The 21,531-nt window shown below is 36.1% G+C and overlaps 1 protein-coding gene across 1 annotated transcript in view; it reads left to right on the plus strand.

Moving 5' to 3' along the window:
• LOC138329201 (serine-rich adhesin for platelets-like) overlaps positions 1-21,531 on the plus strand; it is a 79,116-nt gene that overhangs the window by 32,522 nt on the left and 25,063 nt on the right. Inside the window, exons 7-12 of the mRNA XM_069276015.1 lie at positions 1,247-1,421; positions 3,607-3,855; positions 8,670-8,795; positions 9,177-9,295; positions 9,717-9,777; positions 20,403-20,447. Of these exons, the coding sequence (XP_069132116.1) occupies positions 1,247-1,421; positions 3,607-3,855; positions 8,670-8,795; positions 9,177-9,295; positions 9,717-9,777; positions 20,403-20,447 (775 nt within the window). The remainder of the gene's footprint in view (positions 1-1,246; positions 1,422-3,606; positions 3,856-8,669; positions 8,796-9,176; positions 9,296-9,716; positions 9,778-20,402; positions 20,448-21,531) is intronic.

The raw sequence follows: 21,531 nt of genomic DNA on the forward strand, positions 1-21,531 counted from the left end.
ACACATGACGATTCAATCTCGTTAACAATTACCATTGGTGATAATTAAACAATGTGTTTTGATGATTTACGGAGGCTGTACCTGTGTATAAAGTACACAGAAACCCATTAACAAAATTGTGATTGGGAAAATCCTGTACACTTGAAAATCTGCTGATACCAATTACATGTATTACAGCTTTGGTAATATATTGTTATTATACTGAAACAAAATCTATTCTAAAATTAATGGAATGGAATCAAATAGCCTTTGTGCACTGACATGAAACATTTAGCATTTTGTTTATATGTATTTAATTTAGATATGTTGATTTAGAACAGGAAATATGACACAGATGTTGGAATTCTACTTTTGTCAACTTTTTAAAACAATAAATGCTCAGTTGCATTAAATTGACTGAGCTCTGTTCTAGCTGTTGAGGAGAACAAATGGAAACAATTTATGATTTCTCTTATTTTTTATCTTATCTACTTAATTTATAACATGTGAACACATGGAGTAGATATATGACTACTACGATAAAATTGAAATCATATGATGTTTGACTTTCAGATTCAAAAACATACATGTCAGTCTAAATTTGAGGCAATGTTTTACTGTTTTATTTATTTAATTTGTCGTAGGGTCAAATGTATATCGTCCATTGTCAGGGTTGTGTACTCTAGTATTTGTTACATTACTGTTTCCTGGGAGTGTGTCCTGTTTACCTGTGTGTTTATTTATAGTTCCTCCATGTGTGTCCAGGTGTCCATCATAACTTGTAACCTATTTGTCCGGTTCGTGTACGAGTATGCATGTGCATGCATGCAGGAGTATACATGTATGGGTGTGTCTGTGAATGGATATGTAAGTCATGTGTAAAGGGAGCAGGACTAGATATACTTGTGGAGTGAACCAGTCTCGCGGGGCTGTACTCCAGGTCAGTCGCTCCATGACATCTCTGACAATTTGTCACCAACAAAGTCGCATGGTTTTGTTCCCTAATCTAATGTATAGACGACATGCTTCCATGCAAAAGTAATAAAGAATCGAGAAGAACACAACACTGAATTTGTACTTTTCTTATCACATATTACATTTGAATTTGATTTGTAATTGTTTCATTGTTTTACTTGCGAGTGTGTAAATTTGCGAGAAGTCGAAGATGTTCCTTGTGGTACTTTGATAGTAGGGGATTTTATGTTGTGCTATTTGTACAGATTATTGAAGTTATGAAATTGTTGAATTCCATTGGTTTACCTTGCAGAATCGAGGGTGTAGAAGAAAATGAATCGAGTACAGAAGCAGACCCAGTGATTGGTCGAGAGCTGACCAATAGGCAGCAAGGAAATAACTCCGGCCACTACAGCCAATATCCAACCAGTTCTACCATCCAACAGTCACAGAGTAACGGTCAACAACTGGACAATCTAAATATGGAGGTAAGTGACCTTGCATGGATGTATGAATATCAGTTGTCACATGGGAAGATTTATTTCATAGAAAATAAAGAATTGAGGTATAGAACAGTATATCAGAATGTAATAGATCAAAATGAGGCGAAAATGCAGAAATCTCATTTCTTTGTTGCCAGCTCAGATAGATACTTTACTATTGTGAGGTGAAAGGTAATGACGTCGCTCTTATACAGGAACGAAATTGAAAGTAAGTTTATTTTTTCCATAAATACTAGTTATGTGATGAATAGAAATCTTACACTCATTGCTACGTAATATGAAATTTATAACCTAATTATTAAGATTATTGAAATTGTTTAATATTTTATTAGCTCACCTGGCTCGAAGGGCCGGTGAGCTATTGCCATTGCGCGTCGTCCGTCGTCCGTCCGTCCGTTGTCCGTCCGTCATCCGTCCGTCGTCCGTCCGTCAACATTTCCTTTAAATCGCTACTTGTCCTAGAGTTCTGCATGGATTGCAACCAAATTTGGCCTGAAACTTCCTTAGGGGAAGGGGATCAGATTTTGCATAAATGGTGACCCTGACCCCCCTGGGGCAGGAGGGGCGGGGCCCAATAGGGGTAATAGAGGTAAATCCTATAAAACGCTACTTGTCCTAGAGTTCTGCATGGATTGCAACCAAATTTGGCCAGAAACTTCCTTAGGGGAAGGGGATCAGATTTTGCATAAATGGTGACCCTGACCCCCCTGGGGCAGGAGGGGCGGGGCCCAATAGGGGTAATAGAGGTAAATCCTATAAATCGCTACTTGTCCTAGAGTTCTGCATGGATTGCAACCAAATTTGGCCAGAAACTTCCTTAGGGGAAGGGGATCAGATTTTGCATAAATGGTGACCCTGACCCCCCTGGGGCAGGAGGGGCGGGGCCCAATAGGGGTAATAGAGGTAAATCCTATAAATCACTACTTGTCCTAGAGTTCTGCATGGATTGCAACCAAATTTGGCCAGAAACTTCCTTAGGGGAAGGGGATCAGATTTTGCATAAATGGTGACTCTGACCCCCCTGGGGCAGGAGGGGCGGGGCCCAATAGGGGTAATAGAGGTAAATCCTTTAAAATGCTACTTGTCCTAGAGTTCTGCATGGATTGCAACCAAATTTGGCCAGAAACTTCCTTAGGGGAAGGGGATCAGATTTTGCATAAATGGTGACCCTGACCCCCTGGGGCAGGAGGGGCGGGGCCCAATAGGGGTAATAGAGGTAAATCCTATAAATCACTACTTGTCTTAGAGTTCTGGATGGATTGTAACCAAATTTGGCCAGAAACATCCTTGGGGAAGGGGAACAGATTTTGCATAAATGGTGACTCTGACCCCCCTGGGGCAGGAGGGGCGGGGCCCAATAGGGGTAATAGAGGTAAATCCTATAAAATGCTACTTGTCCTAGAGTTCTGCATGGATTGCAACCAAATTTGGCCAGAAACTTCCTTAGGGGAAGGGGATCAGATTTTGCATAAATGGTGACCCTGACCCCCGTGGGGCAGGAGGGGCGGGGCCCAATAGGGATAATAGAGGTAAATCCTATAAATCGCTACTTGTCCTAGAGTTCTGGATGGATTGTAACCAAATTTGGCCAGAAACATCCTTGGGGAAGGGGAACAGAACTTGTATAAATTTTGACTCTGACCCCCCGGGGGCAGGAGGGGCGAGGCCCAATAGGGGAAATAGAAGTAAATCCTATAAATCGCTACTTATCCTAGCGTTCTGGATGGATTGTAACCAAATTTGGCCACAAACATCCTTTGGGGAAGGGAAACAAAACTTGTATAAATTTTGGCTCTGACCTCCCTGGGGGCAGGAGGGGCGGGGCCCAATAGGGGAAATAGAGTTTAATCCTAAAAATCGCTACTTGTCCTAGAGTTCTGCATGGATTGTAACCAAATTTGGCCAGAAACATCCTTGAGGTTAACAGAATTCGTATAAATTTTGGCTTTGACCCCCTGGAGCAGAAAGAGTGGGGCCCAATAGGGGAATTAGAAGTAAGTATTCAAATTCCTTTAGAAAAGAAACAATGAACTTATATTCAGAACATTACATAGCATTACAAACCAGGTGAGCGATACAGGCCCTCTGGGCCTCTTGTATTACATAGTCATGAGTGTAAGAACCTCTATTGAATGCATGGTGTTATAATACTAAACATGATATTTACCAGGTATTTGCTGGACAGTTTGAGAATGTAGCCAAGATGAGCCGCCTAGCTCCCTCCACTGGGGGAAGTATGGCCGAGAAAGCCCCACTCCCGGTGAAGGTCCGTCCGGTGTACTACAGTCCTGGACCTGAGGCACCAGCATACAGACACAGCGAGTCTGACTCAAGGTCCGACGCCAGTACTCCACGACCACCGAGACCCCGAGGGGACAGACCAACGTCTGGCAGGGACGGCCAAAGAGTATTTTATAGGGTAAGTACTGTATACTAATATCCCAACACTAAGGCTCGTGGATTTGATCCCGCTGACTCTTGTCACACATGCTTTAAAAATCACAAAAAAAGTTAAAAGCAAGCATTTGAAGAGCTCCCTATGCTTTCTGTCCATCTTGCATTGATTTTGGTTTGTTTCTATTTAATAAACAACATGATTTTTTTTATTCTTCTTAATTAGGAAACTGTTATTGGTGATTAGATTGAACTTCCTATTTTAACCAGGTTCATTTTAGGATGCCCTCCCCCTCCCTCATATGTGCAAAGTGCTGTATGAATGAATGATTGTCTGTGTGTTTTTGGGAGGCTGTGGTATGTCCTGTGTTGTGTCTCCTTATCATAGTAGAACTATTGCCCTTTATAGTGCTATATCACTGAACATTTTGTGTTTTTGGGAGGCTGTAGTATGTCCTGTGTCGGGTCTCCTTACCTGTATGTGTCTCCTTATCATAGTAGAATTATTGCCCTTTATAGTTCTATATCACTGAACATTTTGTGTTTTTGGGAGGCTGTAGTATGTCCTGTGTTTTGTCTTCTTATCATAGTAGAACTATTGCCTTTTATAGTGCTACATCACTGAACATTTTGTGTTTTGGGAGGCTGTGGTATATCCTGTGTTTTGTCTCCTTACCATAGTAGAACTATTGCTCTTTATAGTGCTACATCACTGAACATTTTGTGTTTTTGGGAGGCTGTAGTATGTCCTGTGTTGTGTCTCCTTACCATAGTAGAACTATTGCCCTTTATAGTGCTACATCACTGAACATTTTGTGTTTTTGGGAGGCTGTAGTATGTCCTGTGTTGTGTCTCCTTACCATAGTAGAACTATTGCCCTTTATAGTGCTATATCACTGAACATTTTGTGTTTTTGGGAGGCTGTAGTATGTCCTGTGTTGTGTCTCCTTATCATAGTAGAACTATTGCCCTTTATAGTGCTACATCACTGAACATTTTGTGTTTTTGGGAGGCTGTAGTATGTCCTGTTTAGTGTCTTCTTATCATAGTAGAACTATCGACCTTTATAGTACTGTATCACTGAACATTTTGTGTTTTTGGGAGGCTGTGTACATATATAGACAATTACATGCTTACAGTTGAATGTATTGACAAGTTTGACTGTTTTGTCTTCTAGTTCAGATAAGTTATTAAGTATAAACAACAAAAATCCTTAACAATAGAAAATTAAAATCCTTTTAATTCAAATGTAATCTGTATCTTATTCCTCTGATATTGTACATGTTCTAGCTGTGGTATGTTTTACAGTCCATTTAACATTTTACCTTCCTAGAAACCATTGTGTGTGAAATTAGAACTCTACCAAATAGCCTTCCCTTTGTATGTAATGACCTGAGGAAGCGACATTAACAGATCGGATCTGTACACAATATTTCCGGTGTATATAACAAGTTCCGAGTTCTGTGAGCTGTGCCCTGGAAACTTGAGAGACAAGAGGACATGACAAGCCTACTAACTGTGTAAATCTCTCTGTATCAGAAATACATAAATACTCCTGGAGCCTGTAGACAATTACCTCCAGGCTGTTTTCTTTTTACTGATGAATAATTAAATATACCAGAGAATTTTAAAACTCCGATTCCAAAAGTATGAAGGTTATTGTGGCAATTCTCTTATTTAAGCATAATTTACAGAGAAAGACTAATAAATCTGCTATCTTTGCTCATACCTGCCTACTTCATAGTATTGTAACACAATTTGACATTTGTGTAGAAACCAGTTTTGAATAAAGACCATTTTTTTCTGGAGGGAGATCATTACAGACAGGTTGAAGTTATTAAATAAAGTTTTAGCGATTCTCGATTTTATTTAGATTGCATTACACATAGTGAGAAGTGAATATATATATATTGTCCTACATTGTGACTAGATACAGAAGACCTATATATTGTCCTACATTGTGACTAGATACAGAAGACCTATATATTGTCCTACATTGTGACTGGGTACAGAAGACCTATATATTGCCCTACATTGTGACTAGATACAGAAGACCTATATATTGTCCTACATTGTGACTGGGTACAGAAGACCTATATATTGCCCTACATTGTGACTGGGTACAGAAGACCTATATATTGCCCTACATTGTGACTGGGTACAGAAGACTTATATATTGCCCTACATTGTGACTGGGTACAGAAGACTTATATATTGTCCTACATACTGACTAGATACAGAAGACCTATATATTGTCCTACATTGTAACTAGATACAGAAGACCTATATATTGTCCTACATTGTGACTAGATACAGAAGACCTATATATTGTCCTACATTGTGACTAGATACAGAAGACCTATATATTGTCCTACATTGTGACTAGATACAGAAGACCTATATATTGTCCTACATTGTGACTGGGTACAGAAGACCTATATATTGTCCTACATTGTGACTGGGTACAGAAGACCTATATATTGTCCTACATTGTGACTGGGTACAGAAGACTTATATATTGCCCTACATTGTGACTGGGTACAGAAGACTTATATATTGCCCTACATTGTGACTGGGTACAGAAGACTTATATATTGTCCTACATACTGACTAGATACAGAAGACCTATATATTGTCCTACATTGTAACTAGATACAGAAGACCTATATATTGCCCTATATTGTGACTAGATACAGAAGACCTATATATTGTCCTACATTGTGACTAGATACAGAAGACCTATATATTGTCCTACATTGTGACTAGATACAGAAGACCTATATATTGTCCTACATTGTGACTAGATACAGAAGACCTATATATTGCCCTACATTGTGACTAGATACAGAAGACCTATATATTGTCCTACATTGTGACTGGGTACAGAAGACCTATATATTGTCCTACATTGTGACTGGGTACAGAAGACCTATATATTGTCCTACATTGTGACTGGGTACAGAAGACTTATATATTGCCCTACATTGTGACTGGGTACAGAAGACTTATATATTGTCCTACATACTGACTAGATACAGAAGACCTATATATTGTCCTACATTGTTACTAGATACAGAAGACCTATATATTGTCCTACATTGTGACTAGTTACAGAAGACCTATATATTGCCCTATATTGTGACTAGATACAGAAGACCTATATATTGTCCTACATTGTGACTAGATACAGAAGACCTATATATTGTCCTACATTGTGACTAGATACAGAAGACCTATATATTGTCCTACATTGTGACTAGATACAGAAGACCTATATATTGTCCTACATTGTGACTAGATACAGAAGACCTATATATTGTCCTACATGGTGACTAGATATGGAGACCTGTGAGAACAGCTGATATGTATCACTGCTTGCATCTTTGGTCTGTCTAAATATAGGCCCAAGATTGATGAGAAACAAATTCAGAAAAAAGGGAAAGTTTGTGTTGTCTCTGCTCAATACAAATTACTCATTTGGGGGCTGACAATCTGTTTAGAAAGTGATGTATCGTTTCTCTACCATTGTAAAAACGTTACGACGGTCGCAGTATAACTTTGGCTGCCTTAGCAAAATATGGTAACATTACTCTAGGCCGCATGACAAATTTTAGAAGCAATTTTTCTTCACAAAAAATTTCATGGGGGAAAATTTCAATACATTGAACCTATATGGCTTCTTTCTGATGCACTTAATATCTGTCAAGTTAACTGTTTCTTTCATAAAAAATCTGCTGAAAATTGATTGCTGCGGAGATGTGTATCCGAGCACAAGTGTGTTGTTGGTGACTATATGGACATGCCATGCCTTGTCCAAATGATACCATTGGTACTAATCTTATTCACTTAGAGCAATCAAACATTTACAACCAACACCAACTTGTAACGATGAGCTCAAGACCATTATTTTAGGAAATCAATGATTCATAAAAGATTTTTACAGTAATCAGTATATTGTTCAATATTTTAAACACTCTCTTATTTCAGTTTATAGCCAATATGATGAGAAGTCACTTTTTTATAGTAATATAATTTCACATTTAAATCAAACATGTATGAGACTGTCATACTGAACTGCGCTCTCAATAAAACAACACATTTGTGTCTTTGAGAATAGTTCATAATGTCTATAAAGTCAGCCTTTGGAAGCACATTTAATTTTGTTTGAAGTTACCCTACCAGTAACTAAATTCTCTGGAGACTTTGCCCAAAACATTACATTGAGAGATGTTGATTGTGCACTGTATTCCAACATATTTTGTTTATGTTTATAGAGTTTCCACCATCCAGAGATTTAACTCTTCTGACAGGATTCCTTAATGTTCAAGTTGGTCCCGTTACTTTAAAAAGTGTAGGCACATCTAGTAAAATATATGTACCCATTGTAACATCTTATCAGTTCCATATTCTACATACATTTGTTTGTGACAGCTAGACTTCATGAAAAAATCTTAATTGTCTTTTTACGGTGGTTCATGAAATAGTATAATATGTTCATTTTTTCAATTTAAATGAAAATTGAATTCATATCTATTATTGCCTCACATGATAGAATACTGACTTCTGATTGGCAACAGGGGATGACGTCGTATTTATGAAGTTATTTAACGTTATGCTGGACCAAGAAATCAAGAAATCAAATGTACTGGTTAAATTTGTCACCAAAGAATGAAAGATATAAAACAGAAAAGGTCAAAGGTTACAAAACACAGATTTTATTTTAGCATTGTGTGAATTAATTAATGAAAGTTGATTGTATTTGTATATTTGTGTGTTTCAGGCACTGTTTACGGGCGAGCCTCCTGGTAATGTTTGTATTTGAATATTTGTGTGTTTCAGGCCCCGTTTACGGGCGAGCCTCCAGTTAAGATGGAGGAATACTCTATAGAGGATAAAGCTGGTCTAGAAAAGTGGAGAAACAAACAACGGCAGCGGGAATTCAAACAGAGGCTGTCGAAGGAGGAGGTAAACATGACTTTTGTATTATACAGGGTGAACAGATATATGGAAGGTTAAAATGTCCGTATCGTATGGTTCCATAATCCTTTGGTTTAACAATCAGTCACAGGTATCAGGATCAGATGGTTCTTGTTAGGGCTGCATTATAGCAGGACAGAATATATTAGAAATTTAGGGATGAGAACATGTTTTCATGTTGACCAGCCAAAATCTTACACTCGAGTAGAGATATCCGTTTCCACTCGACCTACCCATTTAAGATTCTACAATGTTAATGTCACTACTGGTCATACTGACGTCTGACTAACCAGCCAATTATTGATATTCCACCCAGTCTTCCCTCTATTATCCAGAATTATAGTTATAGATACTTATCTTCTATGATAGATGGAGGATGACAGGAAGGAGAATCGACGACGCCGGATCTTGACGCGGCGACAGAGGGACCAGCTTTATCGCGGCTACAATGATGACTTGTATGATGCTTATTCTGATGTAGAGGCAAGGTAAGAGCTATTTATAGTATAGAATCTGTCCTCAATATTACAGATGTTACAACATTGTGATATCTGTTTGATGTAGCACTCTCCTTCCTCTCCAAATGTACTGGAATCAGGTTTTATACCTGTCCATTATTCCTTCCCCAGTCTGTAGACATAACTCGTTCTTACAACTTTTTGTAAACTTTACATGTTTTTAAGCTTCACATGAATATCAAAGACTATGTGTAGGTTGGTTGTATAATGCAGATATTTTGACTGATAATCACTTTTGGAGACTATGGTTGATTGACACTGCTACGCTAAACATCACTTAGCCTAGTGCTCTAGCTAAATCTTCTGACCTCTTGAAACCTGTATCAATTGTTTATTTTTCATTCAAAACAGAAGCTTTTGAGATAATATATTTGATTTAATTCCCTGATAGGTATGGTTACCGACAATATGCGTCGTCGCGGAGTGGATACTCAACACCAGGGGGCAGCTGTGTAAGTACTGGAAAATGTACTTTTCAAATTTGTTTCGAGAATGTATTTCATTGTAAAAATCCTTCCTTATTCCAGCTACATTTTGTGTTTCCCTTCATTTCCAAGACTACACGCATTTGTATTGATCAGATTCCTAAAATATTTGAATTCTGATTAGGTCTTGTCAGTAGGTGTTGATGTTTTTGTCGCTACGGTAACCAATGACGTACATGTTGATAGAGTCATCCTCAGTATGGACACAAATAGCAAAAATGATTTGATTTTTGAAAGAAAAGAAAAATGAAAAAAAATAATACAGGATTAAAATGAATTGTCAACTAATGTTTGTAAAATTCATACAAAGCTTTGACATAACAAATAGACAAGATAACAAAGGTGATGACACATGTTTGTATAGATCTATTGCCAGGAAATTTGTCTGTCAAAATGTTGATGTTGATGAAGAGTAGCTTAAGGCCATCTGCTATCTGTTAACTGTATTACCACATACTGCCTTATGGACCAGGAATAGCAAAATAGCGTAGGTATTTGAAAGTCTACCACATGCCCACTTAGATTTTAGGTCAAAATGAATATGTTATAGGCAAATGCCAGGTACCTGCCGAGTCTTCATGGATATGAGGTTCTGCTCAGGGAACTCTTTAATACTGCTTCCTTAAGCAACTAAATCCAGTTTTTGTTGAAAAATACCAATTTTGCAAGCTATGTATAGATATGAAGTCTTTTTGAGCTCTCCTTTCGAAAAGAGGTTGGGCTTATGGAATCACTTTGGCATCGGCATAGGAAATCCCAGGTTAAGGTTATGGTGCAAGTGTTGTAATACTTTTATCTATCACAACTGACGTTGATTGTAGAAATCAACGTCAGTTGTGAAAGATAACAGTATTACAACATCATTTAACCATTTTGAATCATAATTGTTATGATGGGTGATGACAATCATTTAAAGGAACCAAATGATAGATTTTGAGAATTTCAAGAGGCCAGATGGGCCGAAGTAGCCAGGTAAGGTTTTGGTGCAAGTATTGTAATATTGTTATCTGTCACAACCGACATCAATTTCTACAATGATTTTGAATTTTAATTGTTGCGATGGGTATGGACAATCACTTGAAGGGGAAAATGCTGAATTTTGAGAATTTCACAAGGCCCAACGGGCTGAAAGGTTAACATATGTAATGACTTTGCTATATTTTGTAATACTAGGGTAAATTACAAGGATCCTGATTTAAATCAACTAAATTCCAGAGGAGAGCTTTGCTGTTCTCAAATGTTTGCAGCAAGGTTTTAGTCCTTAATTAATTTAATTGAAGTTTTAATCATGACAGATTGGATTGAATTTGATATCCTTCCCCCAGAGGATTTGTTTATTGAAGTCACAAAGGTCCGTTCACATCATAGTGATGATACATACTATGTACTTCTGAGCTTTCTGTCAAATAGCTAAAGAAAAAAGATCAACAAATTTAATTGGTTTCCTTTTTAGTAAAGGTACCTCTAGTACATAGCGTAAAGGATTTATAATCCACTCTGGTACCAACGGTAAATTTATGTTCGAGTTTTAATACTTTTTGGTAGTATGTATTAGAGGGAATAATTGCTTCACTCACTATAAAATTTGGCAGACCATAATTGTCTTACCATTATTTCATAGGAAATAAAAGATATTTAAAAAGTCCCAATCCCTTAAATAAGATTTATTACAGTAAGCATGGAGATGTATGGAAACTTTCAGCCCTAAAATGTAGAGATTACGACCTTGAACTTCCTTTCGTACAGTTATCTATCGGGCCCCGCTGTGATTGTTATTCAGTACATATCGTTTGAGGTGTAATAAAGAAAGTGATTCCTAGGATATTGGAGAAGCAGGTCTAATTCCCTTTTATTACGATTTATTGTAAGGTTCGTATAATGAATTCAGATTTTTATCTTTCGTAGCAATTATTCAAATCAAATTTCTTCTAAAACTGGTTGTTATAAATCTTGCAAATTAAGGTGAAATCTAAGCTTAACCAGGGATTTTCCTACAGTAGAATAACGGACCCATTCCCCTCCGAAAATCTAGCTAAAATTCTCAATTTGTAGCTAAAAATTCCCAATCCGAATCTAAAATCGAAAGTCTGAGTAATGTCATTCTTGGTATGAAATTGTCATGATATGTCGAATCAAAAAGTTAACCCTTTACCACATGTAAGCGCCTTTGAACGCCTTTACCCCTTGCCCCATGTAAGCGACTTTGGACGCCCCCGCACCATCTCAATGTAAGCGCCTCTGGACGCCCCTACACGATCTCAATGCAAGCGACTCTGGACGCCATTTTGACTATCAATGTTTTGCTAGCTTCGTATCATGTGATAAAAGCGCCACCTGTGTTCAGACTTTACAATCTAATTATAGACGTGACCAAATTTCTAACCAATCAATAATCGGCACAGTCTTACTATATAAAACTCTGAATAAGTTAACCGATAAAATCACACATGTGTTCCCTCATGTTACTGGGGACGCCATCATGGCTTCTGTTGTTGATATTACGGCAGATATTTGTAATTATAAGTACAATGTCATGATATTTAAATATCACAGACCTAAAAGCATATAATCTGACGATGATTTAGACGATATTTTATTCAATTTGACATATCAAAAATCTGAGGGTCATGAAGAACGGCGAGGTCCCGTACTATCGCCATTACCTGACGCCGTGTTGGAATGGACTGGCGAGTTTACAGCTGTGAGTGTTGATAATTTTGTTAGAAACTTGTTGTCAAAACTTCAATAAACCTTTAATATACTTCATTTAAAGTTGATAGACTATTTTCGTGCATTTTTCAAGGGCAAATAATGTACAAACATCCCACAACAAACACACTACTCGGAACGATAGAAAGTGAAAGTAGCGGTGAACGGGTCGTGAACCAGCACGGACAAAGCAGAAATAACAGTGTTTTTCAGAGCAAATATATTGACTGAGCCATGATTCAGATATATATTAGTTTGTTTACGATATTTCAAGTAATTTGTGCAATTTTTTTTCTAAAAGTTATAAAAAATCGGCAATATTTTGAGTATTTCCGACAGAGAAAATCAACCATTTTCTGACCTGTAGATGTTTTTAATAATTTTTGAAGTCCTCATATCGAATAATATTTGAAAATGATAGCATCACTGTGTAGTTTGATTCATTTTGAAGCAACTTTATTACCAAAACATTTCTCAAAAATAAACATGAAAGTAAATAAATCCAACTTTAAAAACGTATTATCAATCCAGACTGAAAACTTCAAAAAGTGCCATTGAGATGGTGCATACACTTGACAGATGTTGCAACAATGTTCGTGTTGAACATTGTATACTTTCCTCATGGAAGCCTGGTGATGCAGTCTAATAGTTTGCATGTGGTAAAGCCTTACGGTTAAATCATAAAATAGTGTTTTTCTTTATTTAGTCATTATTCCCAATTTCATGTCATGCCGCGTAAAATTTCCCAATTCAATGGACCCTGGACCCTGTAAAAAAACTGTAGGAAAATCCCTGTTAACAATCACAATTTGTTTCAATTTTGCATATTTCAAATTCATTTTTAGCTTGTATATCAAAGGAGAAAATGGTGTGCCTTAGGTGAACTAAACTGAACTACCTGCAGCTAATGTTCTTTGTTAAACATTGTTACCTTGGGATGGCTAAATATAAATCCCTGTCACTTGTCATTGACTTTTTAGCAACTTTCTGTCAATAAGGTATCTAAGGTGGGGGGTTTGAACCAACACTTGAAGTTTGTAGGTAGGTGGGGTGACGGGTTCATGTGTCCCTAGGCTTGATATCCAGAGATATGCAGGGTGATTGGAGTAAGATGTACAGCAAAGAAGGGACCTAAATATTGAAGTTTCCTTTGCCTGTTGTGGTTGCACTTACCTGCTTTGGTGTTTGGCTTGTATCCTGTCTTTAGTTTACCTCCATTTAAGATAAAATCGGTCCGAATTCTCCATAACAATAGGCCATGAAGAGGCCTATTAACTATACATGGAACATGCTGGGGTATAGGGCTAAGTCTGTTCAAATGAGCGACCTTGACCCTCGTTAAAGTCAGATATGTCTAGTACAATTAAAACCATTTCTCAGAGCTAATGTGAGGTTGGATACCAGTTTTTTTGTTTTTCCCAGAGAACTCTCATCACAAGTCCCTTAACATTACAATTGACATAGGTAAAATTTTAATACAACTTAATACACAAATAAACCAAACCAGAATAATAATAGATAGTTCTACTATTTACCTCTCTGAATAGAGTGGAAATAAAATCACACCATTATTGATGTAAAAGTTCTTCCTTGTGAAGACAGTTTCCATTTTATTGCACACAATCAATAAACTTAATAAGGCATTTCTTTGACATTTGAAGTTAAATCATCAGACAGATGCAGGTGCTCTGTCTCTCAATCTCTCTGGGGCTTCTGTTAGCTTGGTTTGTTATCAGTGCACTCAAATGTTACTTTTTTGGGCTTCTAGCTTTGATGAAGCGTGTGTCAGTTTCCCGTTTTAGAATTTTTAATTGATATCTTTGAGGAAGTCAATCTCAATTTCAGATTATGGAATGTATTATGAATTCAAATATAAAAAACATTGAAATATGTTTTGAATTTATTTTTTTATAAAATATGCATTTTTATTAATTGTTTGTCGGAATCAAATGACAATAACAATGTGTACTTGGTGGCATTGCCTTGTGTTCTACAGGATGTGCTGGTGATTTGTTAGGCCATCATTATACCACTATATCACAATATAGAAAATCTAGTGTTGGGGCCATGGTGGCCAAGATGTCCTGACATATTTCCACAAGCCCTCGCTCCACCCATGGTCACAAGTTTGAATCCTATGTGGGGCAGTTGCAAGGTACTAACCGCTGGTTGGAGTTTTTCTTTGGATACTCTGACTTATGTCCACCATCTAAACCTCACACAATATTTTAAGCAGTTGCTTTTAACATTTTGGAATCTTCATACGTTTAATCTTATTTGGCTGTATATGAAATCTTCTGTTATATAAAGAACAACTATATAGACACTTTATATTGACAAGAAAGCTTTATGACTACAGAACACGGTGTGTGACAGAGTCATTTCCTTTAGGTGAGATTGTACATTCAGTCTTAAGAGAAAATATACAACATTGGTGTTTTAAGGTATCAAATTCCTTGTTGTGAATTGGCGCATTGCCTTTCTAAAACCACAGTTTCATGTGTGAGACTGTTTGCTGGGAAATAAAATGGTATTTGATATCAAGAGCTATTGAAAAGCTTGTAGTTAAAACCTCTTAAGAAGATAAACTACACACTGATGTAGAAGCAGACGGACACCGAGGCTAACAGTTCTGACCAGGATTATTGCTCCTGAACCTGTCTCATTTATGTTTTCTCTGATCGCTGATGGTCCCTGAGAACATACATAGCAGAGATTTGTGGCGACAGATGCTGTGATTGGATCGAGTAGCAGAACCGTCTTAAAGATTCCAAGAAAATCACACAAATAAAGCTAAAGTAATAGAATTCTCTTCCAACACGAAGTTGATCTTCTTTAATGTGAGATTTGTTTTTAAAGAAACTTGTTGAAACAAGAAATATGTGTGACATTTAAATCCATAATTACCACATAACAAGCATGGCTTCCCTAGCAGTCGGCCAAAGGGGATGCATACTTCTGTCATTATTGTCTAATGACTTTCTAACCAGCTTGATTCTTCTATAATAAATATGATTAACAAGCATGTGAATGTCATTTGTTTGTTTAGGTTGTGTTTGTGTTTCATCAATATCTTTATACATGTATACACATCTAAGTAGAGAAGTGGAGAGATGGAGGATGGTTGGGGCCATCGCTGTCTCTAAGCACTTGTTAGTGAGCATGCACAGATATCTGAGTTTCAATGGGGATGATTTTGTATGGAATCTCACCCTAAAAGTTGACTTGGCATGTATAAAAGTTGTTACATGGCTATCACACAACCTTAATGCTGTTACCAACTTCCTTTCATATGTGATTTACTTTTGACAATTTTGTGACTTATGTAATTTTGTGTAAGTTTATCACCACAAAGGAACATCAACCTTGTTCTTTTTAGAAGGTAGTTTGGTTCAGCTAAAAAATCTGTGATCTTATTTTAAAATCGAAATCAAGACATTTAGCAGCTGTAAACAGATGTTATTTTCCAGTATCTTTATCATACACATGTAGACGAGTGTTATGAGGTTTATTGTCACAACATAAAAACATCTCCTGATATTGGATCAACAGATCCTCATTCCATGTAAATACCTACCAATCCTTTTTTAGAGGTGTTTGGTTGTCATAGCAATGTTTGTTCAATTGATCCAATCAGAATGCAATAACCATCAAAAATATTACTGGTAATATTAAAAACAGCAATTACACCAAATGTCATATAAGTTGGTAAAAATAGAACCTTATAAGATATATATTGGCTTCTCTTCCAAGGTCCTGTTTTTTATCAAATAAAGCATGATGATTTATGTGTTTCATTCTGGGTTCTTTCTGAAGTCATCAATGAATTCAAATTTGTCATGAATATTTATAGAAAGTAATTTGACAGAGGTGATATTGAGATTAGGGAGAAGAGATTCTGTTTTGATAAAGTGAGATGTCAAAAGAAACATTTTCCCAGTTGCACTATAATACATCCATCTTGATTTCATTGTTCAAACACAGCCAAGTCTCTTTGTTGCTTAAATAGTTTAACATGATCTCATAAAGGTCCTATTTTGGATTGACCAATTAATTTTCAGAATCGTGAAAGTGTATCATTTTGTCTCAACATAGCTGACTGCTAGTGTCATGGAATAACTTGTTGCAGGTAACATAATGAAAATAGCTAAATGAGCTTGACCTTAAGGATAGAAAGATAGTTGGTCATATAAAGGAAAAAAAAATAAAAATCATAAGAAAGATAGTTGGTCATATAAAGGAAAAAAAAATAAAAATCATAATAACCAGGTGGTATTTATATAGAGGTCACATTGTGTAGGAATTGACCATTTATAGGAGCCTAGAGAAGTGTAAATCATGTAGTCTTTATACAGAGCTGTATAATACAGAAGTGGTCACTAAGGCAGGCTTCAATGTAATCTCCTTCTGGTCCTAATATTATCCCAGGTCTCTTCCTCTGACTTGTAGCATCAGATAAGTTAAATAAAGACCTATGTTACACAATCTCTTGTATTTGTTTATTTAATTTCAAGGAACAGGTTGTGTTTATATAAACTAATGTAGGGGAATTCAAAGTTAGGATACATTTATAACAACAATGTAGCGCTCAAATCAGATCCTATATTGGACAGTAAATTGTGTATCCTCATCACAGAAGCTGGGTTACACAGATTGGTTTTTGTGAATTTATATGATAAGTAACGATTCTTGGCCTACAAATATTGACAAATGTCATGTACTCAAAGATAACCCAGATCATATCCTGAGTGAGTGGCCTATATCTGCAGCTCACGACAATCAATATGGGGGGCTCGGAGACTTAAGATGAGATCTCATATGTTACACCTAAATTCAACTTGTTTTTGTGAGGCCTTTGGGGGGGGGGGGGGGGGGGGAAGCCAGGCTTAAAAAAAAATTATTTCTGATTATTTCTACAGTACCATGTGTATCAAGGCAATCTTCTAGTTGCATGTCATCAAATATTGATACCTGTGTAAGATTGTTTCATTTTATCCTTTCTCATGCACTAACTGCAGTGGTTGAACACACTGCCTACAGAGTTTGACAATGTATCTACCTGATGCAAACTCAGCGTGCATGAGGGAAGATTGACAATGTATCTACCAGATACAAACTCAGCGTGCATGAGGGAAGATTGACAATGTATCTACCAGATACAAACTCAGCGAGCATGAGGGAAGATTGAAAATGTATCTACCAGATTCAAACTCAGTGTGCCTAATGGGAGATGGACAATGTATCTAGATATCTAGTGTGCATGTTAGGATATCTGGACAATGTATCTAGATATCTAGTGTGCATTATGAGAGATGGAAAATGTATCTAGATATCTAGTGTGCATGTTAGGATATCTGGACAATGTATCTAGATATCTAGTGTGCATGATGGGAGATGGACAATATATCTAGATATCTAGTGTGCATGTTAGGATATCTGGACAATGTATCTAGATATCTAGTGTGCATTATGAGAGATGGAAAATGTATCTAGATATCTAGTGTGCATGATGGGAGATTGACAATATATCTGGATATCTATTGTGCCTAATGGGAGATGGACAATGTATCTAGATATCTAGTGTGCATTATGAGAGATCTACAATGTATCAATTTGACAGATTGACAGATGGATTTATGGTCTTCAGTGTCCTAGTGATCCAAGATTGTTTAATACTCTAGCTACCTCTCGCCCTCCACCTCGATGTTGTAAATTTGCTTCAAAACTAATTTCAGCTTCTTTAATTGTAATCACCAGAAACAAATGTAATTCCTTAACAGGTTCTTATAATTACTTTTTCAACAATACTGATTAGGTATTCCTTTAACTAGTTTTTAGAACTCAACACCAGGTTTAATATCATTAAAGATTTTTCAAAAATTGGGACTTGAAATGTGATTGGAATTATAATATAAACTTAAGAACCAAAGTCTTCATCTTATTCATAATAAAAATGCCTTATAAAACGGATATTGAAATGTTTTGACATTTCGGACTATAGCCTAGCTCTAGGAAATCAAGAGTGATTTTTTTAAATCTCAAATGATGAACATTTTCTGGCTGTAATTCTTTTTTTTTAATGGTTTATGGTCACAGAATTTTATTATACATCTCTGGTGAGTGGGATTTGCTAAGTTCTGTAACATCAACTGTCATATTAGCGTAAATTTGAGCTCGAATGCACATTAATATATCAGGGCTCAGCTCTGACAGAAATTGATCAGGGAACAGCAAGTCGAGATTGATTTAGGAAGGCCCCATGGATGTATTGTAGAATGCATCGGATGTTCCTATCTCAGCCAGCTCCTCTTGTGGTCAACAAACAATTAAAGATTTCTCCCTTCACTTGAGACCCTGTGTACCTTAGCTATACAACATACTCCTGATTAGTAGACATCATCCCTAAGTACGTGTATAACGGTAGGGATGTCAATGTGGTCAAATGACAAAATCTTATGAGTAATCATTGGTAAAGCTTTAAGACGTATAAGAGAACGCCCCGTCTGTTTTGGATGCTGATCGGAGAGGGCAGTACTATATTGATTCTGTGGTCTGTGACTGTATCAGAGAGATCACTGTACACTCTTGTGTAGCCATCTAAAGACCAGCAGTTCCCTATACCAGGGCTAATGAAAAGTGGAGATTTTTGGGAGATCAAACTTTTACAGCAGTGATTAAGTGATTTACAGAATGTGGAATATATACATGTGCCTGAAACACATTTTCATTTAAGGATATCTTTACTTTTGATACAACTCTGTATCACTTGTGTTGGTGGTAAGATAAAAAAACAAATAAGTTGATGGATTGAATTAATGTAAGCCTAATAATTAGTTGTAATGCATCCATTTAAAAGTCATACAAACTTAGGATTATTAGGAAAAATTATATGGTCTAAATTCTTTGATTTTGGAATCATTTTAAATCATATTGTTTATCTATCAACTCTTTTAGTACTTATTTTGAATTCTTGTGAAGTACAGGTTTTAATTTAAATTTTCTTCACAGGATGTTTCCATGACAACAATATCAGTAACATTTCCTGAAATATTTCTGATCACTTGTAAATTTAATCAGACGTTAATTTTCTAGAAATGTTTTGATTTTACGTAACCTAAATGTTCTTGCCAAGGGTTAAAGACAGGGTCCTTTTTACATATTTGGTGTTTTACTCCAGTTATACGAACAAATCTGTAGAGTATGGTTAAATGGAAAAAATACAGCATTTTTATTCATGGTACCTTAATTAAAGCTACACAAGTCTCAGGTATGGATAAGTTTTTATTGAAGCTGAATTATGATATCTACCATTTGATTAACATCAGGTAGTTTAAAGGAAACTTATGACCAATATCAAATTAAAGTTAATTTCCATGAAGTAAATAATTTTGATTGCCTTTTAATGAGATCAAAATGCATTTACTATAATGACTTGCTGTACATGTTTGGGCTCAATGAATTTTATTCTTGATGTAGGCTTGGTTTTAATCTAAACTTGGATAAAATTCTGAAAGTCAAAGTTTAATTTTTTTCAAAAAAATAATCTTACATGTGTTTGATATCTTTGTTACCGTAGTTAACGCAAAGAAATACTATCTCTACAAAGATATGGTATGAGATTACTTCTTTGTTACCGTAGTTAACACAAGGAAATATTTTCTGTACAAAGATATGGTATGAGATAACTTCGAGTCCAAGTTTCAGCACAGGTGTCAACTGTAAAATTTAAGCTAGTGCATCAATATAAAGTACAGTAAAGGATTTTCTCTTATATAATATTTAACAGCCATACAACCGTGGTTTAACATTTTACGAGCTTGCATTCTCAGATCTCTTAAACTATCGCTACTGACTGATGAGTGACGTATATTTGGTTTTTACAGCATTCCGAGAGAAGCAGTTACAGTAGGGACAGTAGGGCAATTATGGTAATTACTTATGTCATATACATGTATGTTTTTTTATCTGTTTGATATTAGAACAATAGGAGACTAACAATAGATATTTTGATACATTTGTAACTTTTTGTGTCGGTTTATATCATAGAACTGTTTGGCTTTATTATTATTATTATTACAAATAATCTCATTATTTTATGTTTTCTAACTTCATTAACTACATGTATGGTTCTCACAGATGTGATATTAGTTTTAACCCTGATTTCAAAGGGGAAGGGGGGGGGGTCAACACATGAATTGAAAATCGTGACATTTGGATTAAATTCCCATTAGACCCATTCGTGTCTTGTATAGCCAAAATCTCACAGGGGCATAGGAATTAGTTGAAGTCAACATAATAATTTGGACCTATCCAAATGTAACACAGGGACATGAAAAGCATTTAACATATAGTTTGGAGTTATCCGAATGTCTATACATGGTAGTTGTTACACGAGGATATATTTATCATTTGAGCTGTATACCTGTCTGTTTGTATACCTGTCTGTTTTATAAATACATGGACAGGATAAATTCTGTATTTGTATATTACAAAGCTATCTGCCCATGCAGGTAAGTATTGATTGAGACGTCATATGTTTACGAGCATAACATACTTTCCAAAACAAAGTAAATTAAGCTCACCAAATGATGGCGTCACCATGGTTATATACCTACCCGCAACACAGCTAAATCTGTGATATGTATAGCCGACATAAGGTAAAGCTCAAATTAATCATATAAATTTAATTTCCTTGTCCCTGTGCTAAATCAACTATTATTTTGTTATGTGACTAGTTTTCATTTGATAAACACTAGAATAGTCTCATATACATTATACATCTCGGGCTAAAACTAATTACCAGGTCCCTGTCCTGAAATGACAATATTTCAATCTGGCAAAATTTGTGACATTTTCCTGTTCACTACAACATCATACAGATGAAATATTTTAACAGAAGACTCCATGTTTGTGTGAACCATCAATTATTTAGCATATTTATAGCTTGCTGTGACTTTTAGATAATATGTTGTTTACTTGATTTATATGTGATGTTTATGGCTGTTAATGTCT

This window comes from Argopecten irradians, chromosome 8 (genome assembly GCF_041381155.1).
Source record: "Argopecten irradians isolate NY chromosome 8, Ai_NY, whole genome shotgun sequence".
Lineage (NCBI taxonomy): Eukaryota > Metazoa > Mollusca > Bivalvia > Pectinida > Pectinidae > Argopecten > Argopecten irradians.